This window comes from Giraffa tippelskirchi, chromosome 10, assembly GCF_054371585.1.
Source record: "Giraffa tippelskirchi isolate mGirTip1 chromosome 10, T2T-mGirTip1v1.2.pri, whole genome shotgun sequence".
Taxonomy (NCBI): domain Eukaryota; kingdom Metazoa; phylum Chordata; class Mammalia; order Artiodactyla; family Giraffidae; genus Giraffa; species Giraffa tippelskirchi.
This window is the reverse complement of record NC_137284.1, coordinates 77,212,745-77,232,913: the sequence shown is the minus strand read 5'-3', so window position 1 is coordinate 77,232,913 and position 20,169 is coordinate 77,212,745. Positions and strand designations below refer to the sequence as shown.

Here is a 20,169-nt window from a genome sequence, read left to right as displayed (position 1 = left end):
TACAGTCCATGGGGTCGCTAAGAGTCAGACAGGACTGAGCAACTTCACTTTCACTTTTCCCTTTCATGCCTTGGAGAAGGAAATGGCAACCCACTCCAGTGTTCTTGTCTGGAGAATCCCAGGGATGGCGGAGCCTGGTGGGCTGCAGTCTATGGGGTCGCACAGAGTCAGACACGACTGAAGCAACTTAGCAGCAGCAGCAGCACACCACCTTTACGACAGAAAGTGAAGAGGAACTAAAAAGCATCTTGATGAAAGTGAAAGAGGAGAGTGAAAAAGTTGGCTTAAAGCTCAACATTCAGAAAACTAAGATCATGGCATCTGGTCCCATCACTTCATGGGAAATAGATGGGGACACAGTGGAAACAGTGGCAGACTTTATTTTTCGGGGCTCCAAAATCACTGCAGATGGTGATTGCAGCCATGAAATTAAAAGACGCTTACTCCTTGGAAGGAAAGTTATGACTAACCTAGACAGCATATTAAAAAGTAGAGACATTACTTTGTCAACAAAAGTCCATGTAGTCAAGGTTATGGTTTTTCCAGTAGTCATGTATGGATGTGAGAGTTGGACTATAAAGAAAGCTGAGCCCAGAAGAATGGATGCTTTTGAACTGTGGTGTTGGAGAAGACTCTTGAGAGTCCCTTGGACTGCAAGAAGATCCAACCAGTCCATCCTAAAGGAGATCAGTCCTGGGTGTTGATTGGAAGGACTGATGTTGAAGCTGAAACTCCAATACTTTGGCCACCTGATGCGAAGAGCTGACTCATTGGAAAAGACCCTGATGCTGGGAAGGATTGGAGGCAGGAAGAGAAGGGGACGACAGAGGATGAGATGGTTGGATGGCATCACCGACTCAATGGACATGAGTTTGAGTAAACTCCGGGAGTTAATGATGGACAGGGAGGCCTGGCGTGCTGTGATTCATGGGGTCACAAAGAGTTGGACACGACTGAGCGACTGAACCGACCGAACTGATCTCATAACATCATCCTAGGAGATGAGAGGTACAGGATAGAAAGCCCCCAAATAAATCCACCTATGGTCACCTAACCTATGACAAAGGAGGCAAGAATATACAATGGGAAAGACAGTCTCTTCAGTAAGTGGTGCTGGGAAACCCAGACAGCTACATCTAAGAGAATGAAATTACAACATTACCTAACACTATACACAAAAATAAACTCAATATGGATTAAAGATCTAAGTGTAAGACAAGACAGTATAAAATTCTTAGAGGAAAACATAGTAAGAACATTCTTTGACATAAATCACTGATTTTTTTTTTGAGCCACCTCCTAGAGAAATGAAAATGAAAACAAAAAATAAGACTATTTATTTAAAGCTAGTTAAACTTAAAAGCTTCTGCACAACAAAGGAAACCATAAACAAGCCAAAAAAGCAGCTCTCAGGAGAAAATATTTGAAAACAAAGCAAACAAAGGATTTATTTCCAAAATATACAAATAGCTCATGCAGTTCAATAACAAAACAACAAACAACCCAATCAAAAAATGGGCGGAAGATCTAAATAAACATTTCTACAAGGACATACAGATGGCCGAGAGGCACATGAAAAGATGCTCAACATCATTAATCATTTAGAGAACTGCAAGTCAAAACTACAACAAGGTATCACCTCACACTGGTCAGAATGGCCATCATCAAAAAGTTTACAAACAATAAACGCTAGAGAGGGTGTAGGAAAAAGGCAACCCTTCTATACTGTTGGTGGGAATGTAACAGGTACAACAACTATGAAAAATACTGGAGGTATATTAAAAACAAAAACACAACTATGATACAATCCTGCAAATCCCACTCCTGGGCATGTACCCTGAGAAAATCATAATTCAAAAAGATACGTGGACCCCCAGTATTCATTGAAACACTGTTTACAGTAGCCAAGACATGGAAGCAACCTAAATGCCCATCAACAGATGAATGGATAAAGAAGATGTGATACATATATACAATGGAATACTACTCAGTCATAAAAAGAAAGAGAAATGAGTCATTTGTAGATATGTGGATGGGCCTAGAGACTGTCAGACAGAGTGAAGAAAGAGAAAGACATATATTGTACATTAATGTATGTCAGTGGAATCTTTAAAAATGGTACAAATGAACCTACTGCAGGGCAGGAATAGAGATGCAGATGAAGAGAACAGCCATGTGGACACAGGTGGGGAAGGGGAGAGTGCGACATTGGGAGATTAAGGTTGACATATATACACTAGCACATGTAAAATAGCTAGTGGGAACCTGCTGTATAGCACAGGGAGCCCAGCTCAATGCTCTATGATGACCTAGATGGGTGGATTGGGGGGTGGGCTGGGAGGAAGGTCTAAGAGGGAGGGGATATATGTATACTTATAGCTGATCCACTCTGTTGTACAGCAGAAACTAAAACACTGTAAAGCAATTATATCCCAACTAAAAAAGAGAGAAAGAGAGAGAGAAATAAGAGAATTATGAGAGAGAAATAATCAAGATAAATACTGTGTCCACAGGACATCAGAATTCAGGAAACTGTAGTGTGAGGAGACACATATTCCAAAGAAAATGACATAAAAATTTCTAGAGAAAGAACATGGAGACAAACCTATAAAAGTAAAGCACAATCTAACATGTATATTATCATATGTGAAACAGAACACCATTCCATGTTCGATGCATGAGACAAGGGCTCAGGGCCGGGGCAATGGGATGACCCAGAGGGATTGGGATGGGGAGGGAGGTGGATGGGGGGTCCAGGAAGGGGAACACATGTAAACCCATGGCTGATTCATGTCAATGTATGGCAAAAACTATTACAATATTGTAAAGTAATTAGCCCCCAACTAAAATAAATAAATTTATAAAAAAAAAAAAAAAAAAGTAAAGCACAATCTGTGATATATGGTCAAGCCCAGGAGTAACTACCTGCGTCAGCTGTAACAACTCTTAAGATCTTGAACAACTGAACAGATATAATGAAAAGCAATATCCTCTAAATGTTTAGGGGAAGGAGAGCTTGGGGATTTGCACAAAATTTGTCTCTGATCTGTGCTCTCAGATTACAAAAGATAACTGCCTCTTTTATTTGCTTTACATACTGTCATGGGTGCTACCTTATTTTTCAATGGGTAGGAGAAAATTAGAGGGTGGAGGATGAGCCTGAAATTATACCAGTACACCTCTGAACAGCACTGAAGCCTAGCCCAGCTTCAGTAAGGGTTACCCTGGAGTCAAGGTTTTTGAAAGAAGGTACCTGTCATGATCTCGTTCCCAGTGACCCAGTCTTTCCCAAGAAAACTGTGAACCAGGCAATGGAACCCCAGTAGTTGTCCCACAATTCTGGGGATTTGGAACTGGTGTTTCTTCCATTAACTTCTTGCAGGGTTCTAAGCCTTGTACATTTGTTCTCCTTTCTAGACATTTGTACATTGTCCCTTCACTGAGGACAAGGTAGTTATCCTTCCTAGTTCCTTTATCATTGCCTCTAAATTCTCTCTGTTGCTACATTAAGAATTGTTATTGCATATTTTCTGGCTCTTGGAACATGTGACATGGTAGGTAGCATATAGACAATGATAGAGAAACTGACATTCCTTGGCTAACAAAGGACAATATGAGACTTTCAAAATCAATATTACCTGTGTAGGTTGAGTTCCCTTTGAGAGAATGTCAAGTAAGTCTGTGGAAGAGATGAAATAGAAGCGTGGGAAAGCCAAACGCTTGGTTTCCAGGTACTGAGCAAGAGCTTTTTCACAAAGAGAAAGCCTGTATGAATGAAACACCATTGTAAGCATATTTTGCCCATTCAGTTATTAAAATGTCAGCAAAACCCAGAGTGTCTCAATCTGTCCATTCATCTCAATAAGCTCACTGTTTAACATGGTACCTATCTCCTTCTCTTACAACATCATCATTTCGTTTGTGACTAATGTACAACTTGTGCCAAGTAGGAGGAGATATACACACACACACACTAGTTGAGACTAAATACAGATCAAACTTAAGTTGATGTTACTTGCTGTCACTTATTTTTTTATAGTTGCACTATAATATACAATTATTTTTTAACTAGACAAATTAAGATTTTTAGTTAGAGTTTCAATATCAAACTCTTAAAAATTAATAGAATGAATATATAGTAAAGGAGAAGGATATAATAGAACTGAAAAGCACCATGAATCAATTCAACATAACTAAGATTTATACAATTTCACGCAACAGTAGGATACAAATTCTTTTCAAGTTTCTATAGACTATAATCTAGGAGACACTGAAATATATCCAGGGACATAAAACAAAGTGCAAAAGTTTCATGGTCTAAAGGTACTGAAGCATAGACTGTTCTCTTGTCAATATGGAATTAAGTTAGAAATCAATATCAAAAGATATTTGAAAACAACCCACATGTTTTCCAGTGCAATATATTGTCACTTATCTTAATGACACTTCTCAACAGCAGGAGAGAAGACTGGGTTTGGCATCACTCACCCTGAGCACAAAGTGCTTTAGCTAACATGTAACTGGTTTAAGGTTTTGTTTTTCCCACTGAATGTCTACAAAAAATATAAGTGGCTTTACTTCTCTCTGGTTTTCAGGGAAGTCATAACACCCTAAACCATTTCCACTTTACTCTTCTCTCAGCAGAGCAGAGAAGACCCAGAGGCAGAGCCACCAAGCCCTCAAAAATCACTGACTAAGAAATAATTAACTTTTGTGGAAATCCACACTTCTAAAATTATGGTCAACTTTATCTCAAAAAACTTCCAGATTATGAAATAATTGTATGCAATATATTTTTATCTAGAGGCTCCTCTACCGTGCAATAAAAAGTGATAGCTATTCTGCACAAAGCTCTTTTTTAGTAGCTGATCTGCCCATTTTAAATCAAAAGTCAGAATTTTCTTGTGACCACTAGCTGTTGTATAATTTCATATGAATAAAATGCCCTTTAGGACAAGGATTTCAAAAGTACTAACATGCTGTCAAAGGATAATTTCTAGTATAATTTAACTATATAAAAAATAAAAGACTTATATGAGTATAGTCCCAGTTCCTAGAATACAGTAGATACTTAATAAATATTTACAGGACACTTTGATAAAAGAATTGATCAATCATGTTGATTCTTTTTTTCATACTGATTCTCTACTTAATATATTCTATTTTACTATTATGATATCCCTCTTGGAAAAGAAATACATTTGGATGTATTTGCATTAAATCACGATATATATATACCACTTAATATGTAAAAGACAACTAGACAACTATAAGCAAAATTTTAAATTAGTAGAGGTTGTATCTACAGTAACATGATATTAAATACTATTAGATATTCAAAAGAAATATCAAAAGTATAACAAATTGATAACTTTGTAGTTGCATTCTTACCTGTACTGTAAATCTTTAAGTTTTTCATAGAGATGCAGCTCACATGTTACCTCTAAAACATTTTTTATTTTAGCAGTTTTGAACATTAATTCCTGTGTGAAAGTACAACATGCAACCATTGATATTAGAAATTACTTTTCTATATTTTTCATCCCTTTGGGGAATTAAAAAGTGAAGAACAAACTGAGAAAGCAAGGTTAATGAGGCTAACACTATGTCTGTTCTGCTATTAAACTTTCAGATGAACATCAAAAACAAAGTGTAATCACATAGTTTTTATCAATATAAATTTGATAAGCATTACCACCACTCAAGGTCCATGCAGAATTTCTCTCTTCTAAACCAAGCAAACAAAAACATAAAGAGACAGAGAACTAGAATCTTAAAGAATATATTCATATTTTAAAATGAGATGAATACTAAACAATCTATCTATTCTTTCCTGCTTAAAAGTTAAACAAAATAGAATCCCTCAGGTATTCTGCTTCAGCTAGCAAGGAGAAAATAATTCTTCCTCATTTCTATATAAAAAGGTAAAGCCACTATTCTCTGCTTAAAGTCTCTCAAATCATTTATTATTATATTACCTCACCATCTATTCTCTGGGGCTTCCCTGGTGGCTCAGACAGCAAAGAAGCTGCCTGCAATGAAGGAGACTCCAGTATTCTTGCCTGGAGAATCCCATGGACGGTGGAGCCTGGCAGGCTACAGTCCATGAGGTCACAAAGAGTCGGACATGACTGAGTGACTAATACTTTCATGTATTCTCTGTGGCTCTTAGGAAACAAACCAATAACTGATAGTATAACTTTGTTATTGGCTTCCCTTCCCAGTCTCTTACTTCATGAAGATGAACCTGTCTCCTAGGCCTTACTGTAGGGTAGGCAGTTCACGGTCTGTGGGAAACATCAGGTCTGCTGCCTGGTTTGTACAGCACAAAGTTAAGACATCCATTCATGCTTACATCTTTAATTAGTCGAAAAAATCAAAGGAATCTAATACTTTGTAACATACAAAAATAATATGGAATCCAATTTTTGGCGTCTATAAAAGTTTTCCTGGTGCCAGCCACACCCATCTATCTATGCTGTGTCTGAGTTTTCCTTCACATGACAAAGGTGGCCCTGAGTAGTTGTGACTGAGATCAGATACAACCACAAAGCCTAAAATATTGATTCTCTGACCTGTCACACAGAAAAGTTTCCTAACTTTTGTCCCCTGAAATGCAAATATTGATTACATATACATAGTTCATAAATTCAACACCCCAAATTATGTTTCTTTATATAAGGCCTTTACGTTATTTAGAAAAAGATGTTTCTTTACAAGGCTTTTATATTATTTGGAAAAAGTTGTCAGGATAGAAAACAGCCTGTCTTCCACGAACCTTAAATTCAGCATCTACTCTGTCGAATCTCTCAGCATCTTTCACAAGTTGGATTCGAATATCTTCTGAACAAACAAAGATGCTTTCTAGGTGAGACCAAGTGCGCTGGACTTCGATCCAAGTAAAGATGACCGAGTCTGCTGTGTTTAGTTTGTTTTGCCAGCTTATGACTTGCTCAATGAAATATTCCACATACTTGCTTTGAAGCAGAGTCTGTAACTGAACCTAAATGAAGGCAAAGAATGTGAAATAACACCTAAATTAGTAATCTATGAGCACCACGAGGGAGGGACTACATTGCTTCTTTTTGCTGCTGGATTCCTAAGACCTAGCAAGCAAAACGTGGAGCAAGCATTCAGTAAGTATTTGCTAAATTAGTGAAGTAATGGCATATTCACACTAACATGGTTTTGTTTTTTTAAAAGGAAAAAGATAAACATAAGCAACTACATGTAATAGGTCTTCTACAAGACTAACACGTATCTCTTTGTAGGCAGGAAAATATATTGAGCACCAGGGTGCAGTTTTAGGAATTAAACTTCATTCTTTCATTCTCCTTCATTCTCCCCATGGTCTCTACCTACTAATCATTCCAAAGTTATGGTTCTTTTTTTTCCTTCAATATTGAAAATATAAAACAAACTTCCCTCTAGCTTGCTAAGCCTTCAGGCTCTGTTTTCCTCCCCTTTGAATTTACTACCAAGCTTTGCTGCTGTCCTAACACTAAGCCTTGCAGACCCTCAAGCACTTCCCCTATTCTTTGACACTGAAATCTCAGGAAGTCACTGAGTAGAATAACCTCTTCCCATTCTCCTTCACCTCTTAAGTATTTAATACATTTTATCCTTTCTATACTCCCTCTCCCCCGGCTCCCCGGCTTTGTTGAGATATTACTCAGATGCTCTGTAAGTTTAAAGCATACCATGTGATGATTTGATACATGTGTGTATATATTATGAAATGGTTACCACAATAATGTTAATACCTCTATCCATGGTTCAGTGGTAAAAGAATCCGCCTGCCAAGGCAGGAGTTGCAGGAAACCCTGGTTTGAGCCCTAGGTCAGGAAGATCCCCTGGAGAAGGGAATGGCAGTATTCTTGCCTGAGCTATCCCATAGACAGAGGAGCCTGGCAGGCTACAGTCCATAGGGTCACAGAGTCGGACACGACTAAGCACGCTCACATCCCCCCACATAATTACCTTTTGTGCGTGAGCATGTATCTGTGTTAACATTAACACATTAATGTTAAGATCTACTCTCTTAATAACTTTCAATATAATATAGTCAACCATAGTGTATAATAGATGTTCAGAACTTATTAGGGGTCTGTACCCTTCAACCAACATCTCCCCTCTTCTCAAAGCCCCGGCACCTGGTAATCACCATTCTACTGCTTGCTTCTATGAGTTTGGTTTTTTTTAGATTCCACAAGTAAGACAGAACATACAGTATTTGTTGTCTCTGAGCTATCTCACTTCATATAATGCCCTCAACATCCATTCATGTGGTCACAAACAGCAGGATTTCTCTTTTTTTAACAGCTGAACAGTACATTTATATACATATATAATATATATGTACATACACATGAAACATTATTACATACATTTTATATATATGTGTGTGTGTATATATATGGGTGTGTGTATACACACACACACATTTCTTTTATCCATTCATCCATCAATTGACATTTAGGTTGTTTTCATAATATTGACTTTTTTTGGTGGAAAAATTTATCCCATGACTGTTATGATATTGCAGTATCCTTTTTCAACTATGTCTCTGATCATTCTCACTCTCTGCCTCCTTTATGTCTCCTTCTCTCACTCACCAAATGCAGCCTTCCGTACTGTTCTTGGCTAGTTTATCTTCTTTTCCTCTCATTATCTAGCTCACCAATTTTCATCATACCAACAACGACCTCCCAACCTACAGTTCTAGACTGAACCTCTGCACTGGGCTCTGGGTCTGACTTTCCACCTTTACATCAATGTCCCTCACTTTAAATACATCAGAAATAACAGAGCATCATCTTTTAGACCAGGTTCTTTCCTAAGTGCCTTATGTCTAGTAATAGTAACACCACCGTTATTATTTCACCTTTCTTATCTCTCATGTCCAAAGAGACGCCAACTCATACCCTTAAAACTCAAGACCACATAGGCTGCATTCTGGACTGTCTCTCCAACCTTATTTTTCATTACTCCTATCAAGAAAATCTGTATTCTAAGGAAGCCAAATTCTTTAAATTACCTCTGAATGTCAGGTACTTTTTGGCATTCCAAGATGCCATTAAACGGGGACACTGTCCTCTTTGCATATATCACTCTTCTCTGATCATCATTCTTGAATACCAGCCCATCCTTCAAGGTTTAGCACAAGTACCACCACCTTGCAAGACTCTTTGGAACCCTTCTCTGTCTCTTGACGCAAGGGCAAGTTCCTTGAGAACAAGTGTTCATACCTTTTGAACCCAAATGGTACTATGCCTAGAGTCTGGTACAAGCAGATGTCGAATGAATGAAGAAAGAGATATGGAGTATTGGAACTTTGGAAAAGCCTAAAATCACAATTTAAAAGAAAGATCTATAAGAAAAACATCCATCTTACTTGGTTGTGCTCTAGAGTTTCAAACAATAGTTCATCAAACTTCAGTAATGGAATGCCTGTCCGATAGTGAACTTCGTAAGAGAACTCCATGGTTGCCCAGGTCTGGCTGATTTCAGTAATAACCTAGACATCAACAGCATTTAGTTATGCTCACAAAAGTTTAATTTAGAACCAATACCTAGACTATCTGGAGAAGGCAATGGTACCCCACTCCAGTACTCTTGCCTGGAAAATCCCATGGACGGAGGAGTCTGGTAGGCTACAGTCCATGGGGTCGCTAAGAGTCGGACACGACTGAGCGACTTCACTTTCACTTTTCCCGTTCATGCACTGGAGAAGGAAATGGCAACCCACTCCAGTATTCTTGCCCGGAGAATCCCAGGGATGGCGGAGCCTGGTGGGCTGCCGTCTATGGGGTCGCACAGAGTCGGACACGACTGAAGCGACTTAGCAGCAGCAACCTAGACTATCATATGAAATTTTTAAAACTGCTTTTACAATTTATAAAAAAACCAATAGAGGGATATCATTGGCCTCAATTTTCTTTCCTTCAAATAATTCACGGTGTTGAGGTTTCAAGAATGAATTTCATCACATAAAAGAACAAGCATCATACCAATGTCACGTTTTTATTGGATCCGAATTTTATATCCTTTACTGAAGTGGAATGCCAGAGAAGGAAGGAGCTTAAAAAGTTATCTTCAAGTTCTGATAGGTATTATGTACAAATTAGCCAGCACAGGATAGGCAGTGCTCCAATTGCCAGAATGTGAATCCCAGTTCCCTTGTTGAAACTGGGTAAGCTAATCACTTCTCGATATCTCAGTTTCCACATCTGTAGACTAGGCATAATCCTCAGAGAATCAAATGAATTAGTATAAAGCGTGGAGAGCTTTACTTGCTACCAAGTAAATGACACATAAGCGATTTCCACTATAATTGTCATCAACTGGGTCAACTCTTGTTTTACACATTTCCTGTGGCTGACAAGGAATCTGTTTCCTGCTGGGAGACATGTCTCCACACAACCAGGGCCTGAGGCCTTCTCCCCAGTCTGCTCACGGGCCGGTCACAGAATTAGCCCAGGGTAAAAAGAAACAGCTCGAGGACACAACCTTCTCCGTCCCCAGCTCTTTCACTGCTTTGTCCACGATGCTTCGGACAGCCTCTTCCACTTGGTGTAACCGCAAGGCCAACAGATCTGCCAAAGTTGTGGCTTCGTTTATGGAAAATCTGACCTGATTAGGAAGAAAAAAAAAAAACGTAGGACTGATTCCATATATATTAATGGTTCCTTTTACCTAATGGCCAGAGGACTGAGTCAGAGCTAAATATACTCAAGTCAGCGGCTGAGTACATGTCAAGTTCTGAAGTGTGTGAACAACCAAAGACACTGCCTTTTGGCTCACAGTTACAGAGCCATCACCCACCGGAAGTGAGGGCTGAGGTTTAGGCCAAGTTCACACTATACTACTTTCTTTGTTTCATAACCTTCCCTTGTCAGCTCATTTCTTATCTCCTTTGCCCACAAAACCCAAATTTAAAGAGAATCACATTATTCATTTATTATAATTTGGTTGAAATCCCAGGAATCCAGTAGTAGCTCATTTGTCTTCTCTTAAGTATTCTACTCACTGAACATAATTCCCAGTTGCTTTCATCATTTAACCTAGTTTTATCATTGATTTAATCTTAGTTCCTTGGCAAAAAATAATCATTCTTACTCATACTGTCATTATTCATATTTACCATGTGAAAAAAGTCATTCCCATTTCCTCATCTCAGGAGTTCCCCACCCCAGTATTTGCTAAGAAGCTCTCAGCTCTTCCTAAGTGCCCAAAGTCACCCATGTCCTTCACAAATGAAGAGCTGACCCCACTACATGGTTTCCATTCCTGCTCCTCCTATCAACATCCAGTCCCTCCCTCCAGGAAGCTGAAGTCTTCTCTGGCTCTCCCCGGTCTGTAACACTGCTGATCACTATCTGCCTCTCTGCATAAGATGACTAAACAGCCCTGTGTGTCCAGGACCGGGTGCTTCCTTGGCTAAAACCTAAAAAGTCCTGAGCAAACCAGATGAATTAGTTACTTCTGCATCATGTTTGACCTCACTCCGGAGCTGATAGGGGTCAGGTCTGTCTTAGAGGAGGAACGAGCAGGGATGTGTAACAGCTGCATGGTTAGTTGCATGGTTTGTACAGTGAATATGGACAACTGGAACTGAATAGGTGACAACTGGAAGTTGGATCTAGTCGCTGTTCTGGTGCCCCAGAGCAGCCTGGAGGAATATGTCTTTTTCTAAATTGTCTGCCAGAGAAGACATCTTTTTCTAGCTTGCAGAAAGGCATAGTGCAGGTAAGAGCCTGTGGTGAGGAGAAAGCTTACTAGAGGAAATAGGAGGAGGGGGTGGGGAGTAGGGACATACAGTCTACATACCATGTTGGACGACTCAATAAAGATTTTCTGAAAGAACACAGTAATCAACTATGAAGTCTAAACATGCAATGTCTAAAAGACTCTCTGGAAAGTACTACAATCATAACAGCTTCAGGGACCATTTACTGAGGATTTGCTACATGCTAGGTCTATATGTAATCTCATCTCCTGTGTGTTCACCAAGTCTGCACAGGAGCGCTATCGCATGACTTGTATTTCATGGAATGGGCAACTGAGGTACAGAGAGCAAGTAACTTGCCCAGGACCCCAGAGATGAGTTAGGGTTGGACCAATAAAGCCTAGGCCTTCCCCACTTCACCAGGCTGAGCCTCTCCTCAATTTCCCACCCTGCGTACTCTGTCTTCAAATCATGAGAGCCTTTTTTCCACAATGTGTGCCTAGCAGAAAACAAGCACATCAGGCTGCCTGTAATATATTTTAAATTCATGAAGGTCACCTTCCCCAGAAAATAAAATGTAAGATTGGTATATTTGCTCTTAAAAAGATTTAGAAGGGAAAGAAAACATAATCTCAAGTGGCATGAACACATGAGAAATAATTCTATATTTTGCAATAAAATCAAGACCATCAAAAGACCATCAAAACAAAACACGACATTATTATTAAATGAATTGTGGAAGGGGATCACTATTTCCAAATTCTCTCTCCTCCTAAATTCACTTCTGTGCTCTTTCATCCTCTCCACTAAATATAAGATTTTTTGCAGCCATGTCATGATCTATAAAATGCCTTCACATTATCTTACTTGATTCTTACAAGATATACATGATGTATGAGAGTAGATAGCATCCGTCTCATTTTATTAATAAAAAGTAAAACTCAGTGAAAAAGGTTAAGTGTATTGTGTGAGGTCATATAGCCAGTAAGAGATAAAAGTGGTGGTGGGGGGAGAGGGGTGTCTTAGTTACTTCTGTCTGCTTTTAACGAAACACCACAGACTAGGGGGATTAAACAATGAACATTTCTTTCTCACAGTTCTAGAGGCTAGAAGTCCAAGATCAGGGTGCCAGCTTCATTGGGTTCTTGGTGAAGGCCTCCTTCTTAGTTAACAGACATCTGTCTTGTTTTATTTTCATATGGTAGAGAGTAGAAAGTTCTGGGGCCTTTGTCCCCTTACAAAGTACTGACATCATTCGTTAGAGTTCTACCCTCATTACCTAATCATCTCCCAGGTATTCCCTCTCCAAATAGCGTCACACTGGGGATTCAGCCTTCAACACATGAACTGGGCAAGTGCAGGGGAATGACACATTTAGTCTATAGCAGCAGAGGTTAAAACTAGGAACTCTGCATGTCCAGTCCTTTGTCACGTCTCAAGGAGATTGACCTCTTGCATCTGACCAGAGACCTTTTCCCAAATCCCACTTCATCCCAGATGAATGATATGAACCAAGGAATAACATGTCACAAAAATATTCAGTTAATGAGACCCAGGACACTGACCCCAGTGGCCGTCATCAGCTGGTGCCAATGCCTGTCCCTGAGGGCAGGGCTCTGTAACTCGGCAATGGCTCTCAGAGAGGTCATCGTGTCCTTCACTGTGTCTTCCAGGCCTGAGTAGGCATCCCACATGCGAACCTCCTTATCCAGAGACCAGATTTCCTAAAGGAAAGTGAAAAAAACAACCCAACTCTTGCATATAGTAATATACCTTATAATCTGCCTCCTATAAAAAATTATGTGTACTTTTTCCTGGATTAGGAAGAGAGTAAGCGTGTTTAAGCCCATAGGTTAAGGACTAAAACCAGAGAAAAAAGAAAAATATCCACTCACTCATGTACTAGTCCACTATGTACAAGACACCTAGATACACTGGTTTCTTATTCACAGGCTCTAATTGGATGTCCCATGAGGAAACCCACGGGTCATTAAATTCAGTGAAATAAGAGAGTCTACAGGGCATGTGAATGAAGAGAGTTTCCGCTAGAAACATAAACACGCAGGAAACTGAGATTGTTACTGGATTGCTGAGACCTTCCTCCAAAGACCTGACTTGTTTAAACAACTTTAAGATACGTCAAATAGGGCCCTTGACTTGACTGTCTTCTTGGCTCATGGAACAATATCAAAATTGTGAATGAGAAAACCCCAAAGAAAGTAACAATTTCAGTACAAAAGGACAATGCTACTTTTTTTAGAGGAAAAAAGGCAGAAGAGTTTCAGCTGAGAGTGGGGTTTAAACTGTGACTCTGCAGTGAGACCGTCCAGTGGTGAAGGACACGGGCAGGAAACCGGGCACAGAGGAGCACAGTGACCCCATGACATCCAGAATGACGGGGTGTTTTAGTTAGGGTTCTTGGACCAGGAGAAAATGGGAGAAAAGGATGGGAAGAGCTGGTTGCAGTGCAACGCAGGACTGAGTTTGGGCAAGGACATTCTGGGGCGATAAGAGAGCAAAAGGCCCAGCCTCTCACTGCTGTGTATTTGACTTTATCCAAAGAGGCTTTGCTTTCTTTAGAGGGCATAGGGCAGTGGGGATTAGATACCAAAACACAATATTCAAAGAAGCTGAGTTCTGTTGTATTGAGTCCCCCTGTGATATCAGAGTAGGCTGTAAGAGCAAAGATCGTAATATTTCATATATTTCCACAGGTTACCCCAATGAGCTGCCCCAAAGCCCACAGTCAAAAGGTGCCTTTGAAGATACAATACACTTACGGTTGCTAAGGAAAGAATTCAACAGTTCCATACGCCTAACCCTTCAGCCCTGCTCTTCACCTCTCTTTTACTCTAGACAGCCACAGAGAGTGTCTGAGTATAGCCGCTGCTCATCAATTCATTAGCCCTAATATGCTTTTATCCACTCATTCACAGAAAGGCAGGCTTGATTACAAGTGCAACTGGCTGAGAGTGGGAAAAAAATTCCTGTCTCAAATCATCCTGTTTGAAGTAAATAAGGACATGCGGCCCAACACAGCAGATTCTAGGTTAGGGAAGATGGAAGGAGGTGGTGCGGAGGAAGATAAATCGTCATCACAGACAGTTATGGAACTTGCCTTGGCAAACCTTCTGAGTTCCACTTCCATCTGCTCCACATTAATCTGTCTCCACTGGGTTTTAGTCCAATTATCAATGCTTCTCTGAAAACGCACAAGCAGATAAAAGTGTCAACAACATTTGGTGAAAGCAAGTCTCCACAGCAAAATACATAAACTGATGATACACAGCAACTCTATCATCCAGGGGAAAGTCAATTATTTAAGTATTAACTGCACCTGTCAAAGCTTCCCTAACACCAAAACAAAAAAGTTATCAGAACATGTCAAACTTAAGGCTAAAACATTGTGATACATTAATTTCTAGAAGCAATGGCAAATTCCATACACATACCATCATTATCATTTAATCCTGAATAGTTTGAATGAATTGATAAATAATGTTACCATTAAATATCATATTTTTATAATTCTACATATAAGGTAAGCTTTTGGAAGAAAACCTTCATCCATTATAGCCAAAACTCTCATGAGTTTCTTGTAAATGTATTTCTATATGGCTTTCAACTAACTTCAAAGAAAATCATGTATAACACATGTTGCAATATGTCTAGTTTCCTAGAACTTATTTTTATACTTAAGTTTGTAACTTAACTAGCAATATACAAATTATTTTTAGCCAGGCCTATATATATATGCACACATATATAAGTACAAGCATGGGTGTATATGTGAGTTTGTATGGAGAGATGACCATATGTATGCAATATATATTAATTTTTATTTATATCCTGTAGAACTCTCTAGAAGGATTTGAGACTCATACCAAGTTTCATTGAGAACTGAAAACAAAAACCACTAATAATTCAGAGAAGAATCTTCAACTAACAAGTTATAGGAACTCCAATTCTGGGGCAAAAGTTTAATAATCACATATTTTAAGATATCATACAATTATGCAGACACTAAAAATTGCATATTTATACAAAAGAAATACTGAAAGACAAAAAAACAAAATGCATGCTTTCAACAAGCAGTGTCTTACTCTAACATAAATAATGACATCCCAGAGCCCCTTGAGCAATTTTATCTCTTTTCGACACTGCTTCATTTGTTTGTACTCTGGAAGAGCCACTTCAAAAAGATGAGTAGATTCCTGCATTTGCAGCATCTCTTCTTCTAATGCCTCAAGCTCTTGATTTGCCTGAGGAGAAAGCAGAAACACAAACACACTTAATATCCAACAAGCTGCCAGAGAAGAGAAGTCACAGTGTTCTGGTTACATTAATATTTACAACTTCGATTTTTAAAAGAAAGAGAAATCTGAAGTATAATTATTGGTAAAATGTAGAAGGCTTTAGATGAGCAAACTCACAGCTACTCAAAAAGTTAGAGTAGACTACCAGTAAATACAATAATGATATCACTACCCTCCCAATATACTATTTCAGCAAAATCTGCTCTGGTATCAAATTGCTAGGAATACAAATTTTCCTCTTGATTTTCCTCATACAGCTGGGGACTTTTCTGGGGAGCAAAAGAGGAAGTGCAAGAAGCTTCCACTGAAAAATAAATCACTTAAAAATAAAAAACAACCTTCAAATTTAAAAATTGTCCTAGCGATTATCAATATACAAAATATTCCCAGGTGGCGTTAGTGGTAAGGAACCTGCCTGCCAATGCAGGAGATATAAGAGACACAGGTTCCATCCTTGGCTTGGGAAGATCCCCTGGAGGAGGGCATGACAACCCACTCCAGTATTCTTGCCTGGAGAATCCCATGGATAGAGGAGCCTGGCGGGCTGCATTCCACTGGGACACAAAGAGTTGGACATGACTGATAAGACAGAGCACACACATGAAAAATTTCACCATATGATTATATTTGGCTCCCTTACCATCTCGTCAATGTACAACAGTTTATGTTTTACACCAAATACAAGCTGACTCTTTTCTTTCTTGATAAGCTAATTCTTAATTTTAGTTTTTATTAACATACTGGTGTATTAATATGGTCAGGTGTAAAGAGTACAAAAGAGCTTGCATGCAGGAAAAGCTGGAAACCCAAGGCCCTCTCTTCCATTCTTCTGGAGGCTGTTTCTCTAGTTCTCAGTTCTCCGCACAAGTTGCTGCTTATTGATGTATCAAGTTTGGACATTACAGATTTACTGGGTTTGCAAACAAAGGATTTAACTTTGCTTTTCTACTTTATATTTTCTCTCAACCTTCTCTCAATATCCAACAATTCTATTACTTTAGGTCTTTTGAGTTTCTTTTCTTAACTTTAAATACCCACAGTTAATCATTTATCAACTTTCAACTCTTAATTTCTTGCAAAGCAAATCAGAATATTAGCACTCTAACATTCTTTTATGATGTAAGTTGTTCCATTTTTACATGTTATGCCTTTATAAACATTAACTGCAATTCTCTTAGTATTACAAATGTTAGAAAAATTCCATACACATAAAAAGGGGTGTGGCTATGAGCATACACACCATCCAGCTTAAGAAATACTTATTACTAATAACTCTTAATGACCTTCTTAATTTTATCCTTCTCTTTCCCACTATAAACAAAATCACTAAATTTTTATTTAATATCACTGATTTTATAATATTTTCACTACATGTGTTTGTACTACAAATGCTAAACTCTTAGAATTTATGGCTTGAAATTTATATAACACTGTATATTAAGAATTTTAATATATTTTATTTTTGAGGTACTTCTACATATTCATGAAAAGTATGTATTAAGTTCATTTCTACCACTTTATAGCACTACCCAGTGTGAATACACTACAATTAATTTATTCTACTGCTAATAGTCATTTCTGTATTTCACCATTAACACTAATGCTACTAGGATTTTTATGTGCCCTGGTAAAAATGTCTTAAATAGAGTTTTGCTATCCTTTAATGGGTTAAAAGGATAGAGTTTCTATCATGAATGAATGTTGAATGATACCTAAAGATCTTTTAGCATTTCTTAATCTATTAATATGATGAATTATATTAATTTTCTAACGTTAATTTAAACATTTTCCTGGAATGAACCCAACCAATTTATATGGATTATTTGATTAGGTTTTTGTTTAGTTCATTTGTATCTATGTGTACAGAAAAAAGAACGGCTTATAATTTTTCCTTTCTCGTACTGTCCTTTCACAAAAATAAGGCATGCTTCATAGAGCAATTTTTGAGTGTTCATTCTTCTGGGCTCTGGAAGCATATGAATGAGGTTTATTTCCAGAAAGCTCCTTGAATTAACCTATAATCCCATCAGGGCCTGTTATTCTCTCTGTTTTAAACTAACGGTTTATATTTTTATTTTCCTACTGGTTAATTTTTCATAGTTACAGGACTATTCAGGTATGTTATGTCTTGAGATAGTTTTAGTAAGTTATGTTTTTCCAAAAAAGTATCCATTTTGCTTAAATTTTCTTATTAATTATATTTGACGATCTTTTGAATTTCTGCTTTTTTTTTTTTTGCCACCTGTACACCTCTTCTTTTTGGAGGAATGTCTGTGAATGTCTTTTCTGTGTCCATGTCCAGTTTTCTAATTAGATTATTATTATTTTTTAAAATAAATTTATTTATTTTAGTTGGGGGCTAATTACTTTACAATATTGTAGTGGTTTTTGCCATACATTGACATGAATCAGCCATGGGTTTACATGTGTTCCCCATCCTGAACCCCCCTCCTACCTCCCTCCCCATCCCATCCCTCTGGGTCATCCCATTGCCCCATCCCTGAGCATTTGTCTCATGCATCGAACATGGAATGGTGTTCTGTTTCACATATGATAATATACATGTTTCAATGCTATTCCCTCAGAACGTCCCACCCTCACCTTCTCCCTCAGAGTCCATAAGACTGTTCTATGCATCTGTGTCTCTTATTCTGTCTCGCATATAGGGTTATCGTTACCATCTTTCAAATTCCATATATATGCATTAGTATACTGTATTGGTGCCTTTCTTTCTGGCCTACTTCACTCTGTATAATGGGCTCCAGTTTCATCCATCTCAATAGAACTGATTCAAATGTATTCTTTTTAATTGCTGAGTAATATTCCATTGTGTATATGTACCACAGCTTCCTTATCCATTCGTCTGCTGATGGGCATCTAGGTTGCTTCCATGTCCCGGCTATTGTAAACAGTGCTGAGATGAACATTGGGGTACACGTGTCTCTTTCAATTCTGGTTTCCTCGGTGTGTATGCCCAGCAGTGGGATTGCTGGGTTGTATGGCAGTTCTATTCCCAGAATTTCTGCTCTTTCTGTACTGCCGTTCCCTATTTATTCCTCGGATTGCGGATTTTTTCTTTTTTCCCTTTGTTAATTCCACCTGGGATTTGTCAATATAATTAGTCTTTTCTGAGAATCAGTTTTGGCTTTGTCCTCTCTTTTCTTGAAATACACATACTGGAAGTCATTTCAGTGATGATTTGTTGATGGTTGATGCATTCTGCTTTTGTTTACCTTAAATATACTCTTGTAACTGAAATATAATTTTACACAGGAAAATTGGGAAAAAATTATCTCCCAGCTTCCATTGTTGCTGATGACAAATATGCTCTTACCTCAGGTATCACTTCTAACAGATAATCTGCCTTTTTATCTGGATGCTTTAAAGGTTTTCTCTTTGCCATGGGTATTCTGGAGTTCATTGTGATGTGTCCAGATGTTGACTTCATATTTAACTTTGATAAATCAGTGAATATCCTCAATCAGTTGATCCATGCTTTGACCAGTTCTAAAAAAAATCTCAGCTACTATATCTCCATTGCTTGTTTAATAGTCGGCTTATTCTCTCTTCCAGGAAGTCTGATTAGAAGAGTTAGACATCATTCTAACTTCTTACTCTGTATCTCTTAATCTCTTCTGTATTTTTTATCTCCATTCACATATGTGCTGTCTTCTAAGTGATTCCTTCCAATGTCATTTGCATTTCACTAATCTTTTCAATTTAACTAGTTCTTTAACCACTACTGAGTTGTATCTTTTAAAATAATTTTATTTTTCATTTCCATAAGTCCCTGGTCCTTTTTCAAACTCAGATGATCATTTTTGACAGTCTCAAACTGAGAACATGCTTATTTTTTTCAATATTATCTTTTATTTCCTTAATAAATGTTGGGTTGTTTTTTTGTGTATGTGGCTGCACCACATGTAGAATCTTCGTTCCCTGACCAGGGATCAAAACCAGGTCCCCTGCAGTGAAAGCACAGTCTTAAAATTAACCACTGGACCACCAGAGTAGTCCCAATAAACGTTTTCTAATATCTGACATTTTATATGTGTCTGTAGTTTGCTCTTTCTGTTGGCCCTTATGCATGATGGTGTGTTTATTTTACTGTAAACTCAAATTTAA

General features: G+C 38.2%; 1 protein-coding gene across 4 annotated transcripts in view; it reads right to left on the bottom strand.

Annotated features, from left to right (window-relative positions):
• The window catches only part of DNAH11 (dynein axonemal heavy chain 11), a 364,135-nt gene that overhangs the window by 276,557 nt on the left and 67,409 nt on the right, over nt 1-20,169 (bottom strand). For 2 of the 4 annotated variants that reach the window (XM_081536384.1, XM_081536387.1), the window contains exons 21-28: nt 15,832-15,990; nt 14,832-14,930; nt 13,294-13,452; nt 10,510-10,632; nt 9,395-9,517; nt 6,779-7,003; nt 5,392-5,483; nt 3,639-3,765 (exon numbers count right to left, since the gene is read on the bottom strand). In XM_081536384.1, coding sequence (XP_081392510.1) covers nt 3,639-3,765; nt 5,392-5,483; nt 6,779-7,003; nt 9,395-9,517; nt 10,510-10,632; nt 13,294-13,452; nt 14,832-14,930; nt 15,832-15,990 — 1,107 coding nt within the window. The remainder of the gene's footprint in view (nt 1-3,638; nt 3,766-5,391; nt 5,484-6,778; nt 7,004-9,394; nt 9,518-10,509; nt 10,633-13,293; nt 13,453-14,831; nt 14,931-15,831; nt 15,991-20,169) is intronic. The other 2 variants (XM_081536386.1, XM_081536385.1) reach the window with 1 other exon arrangement.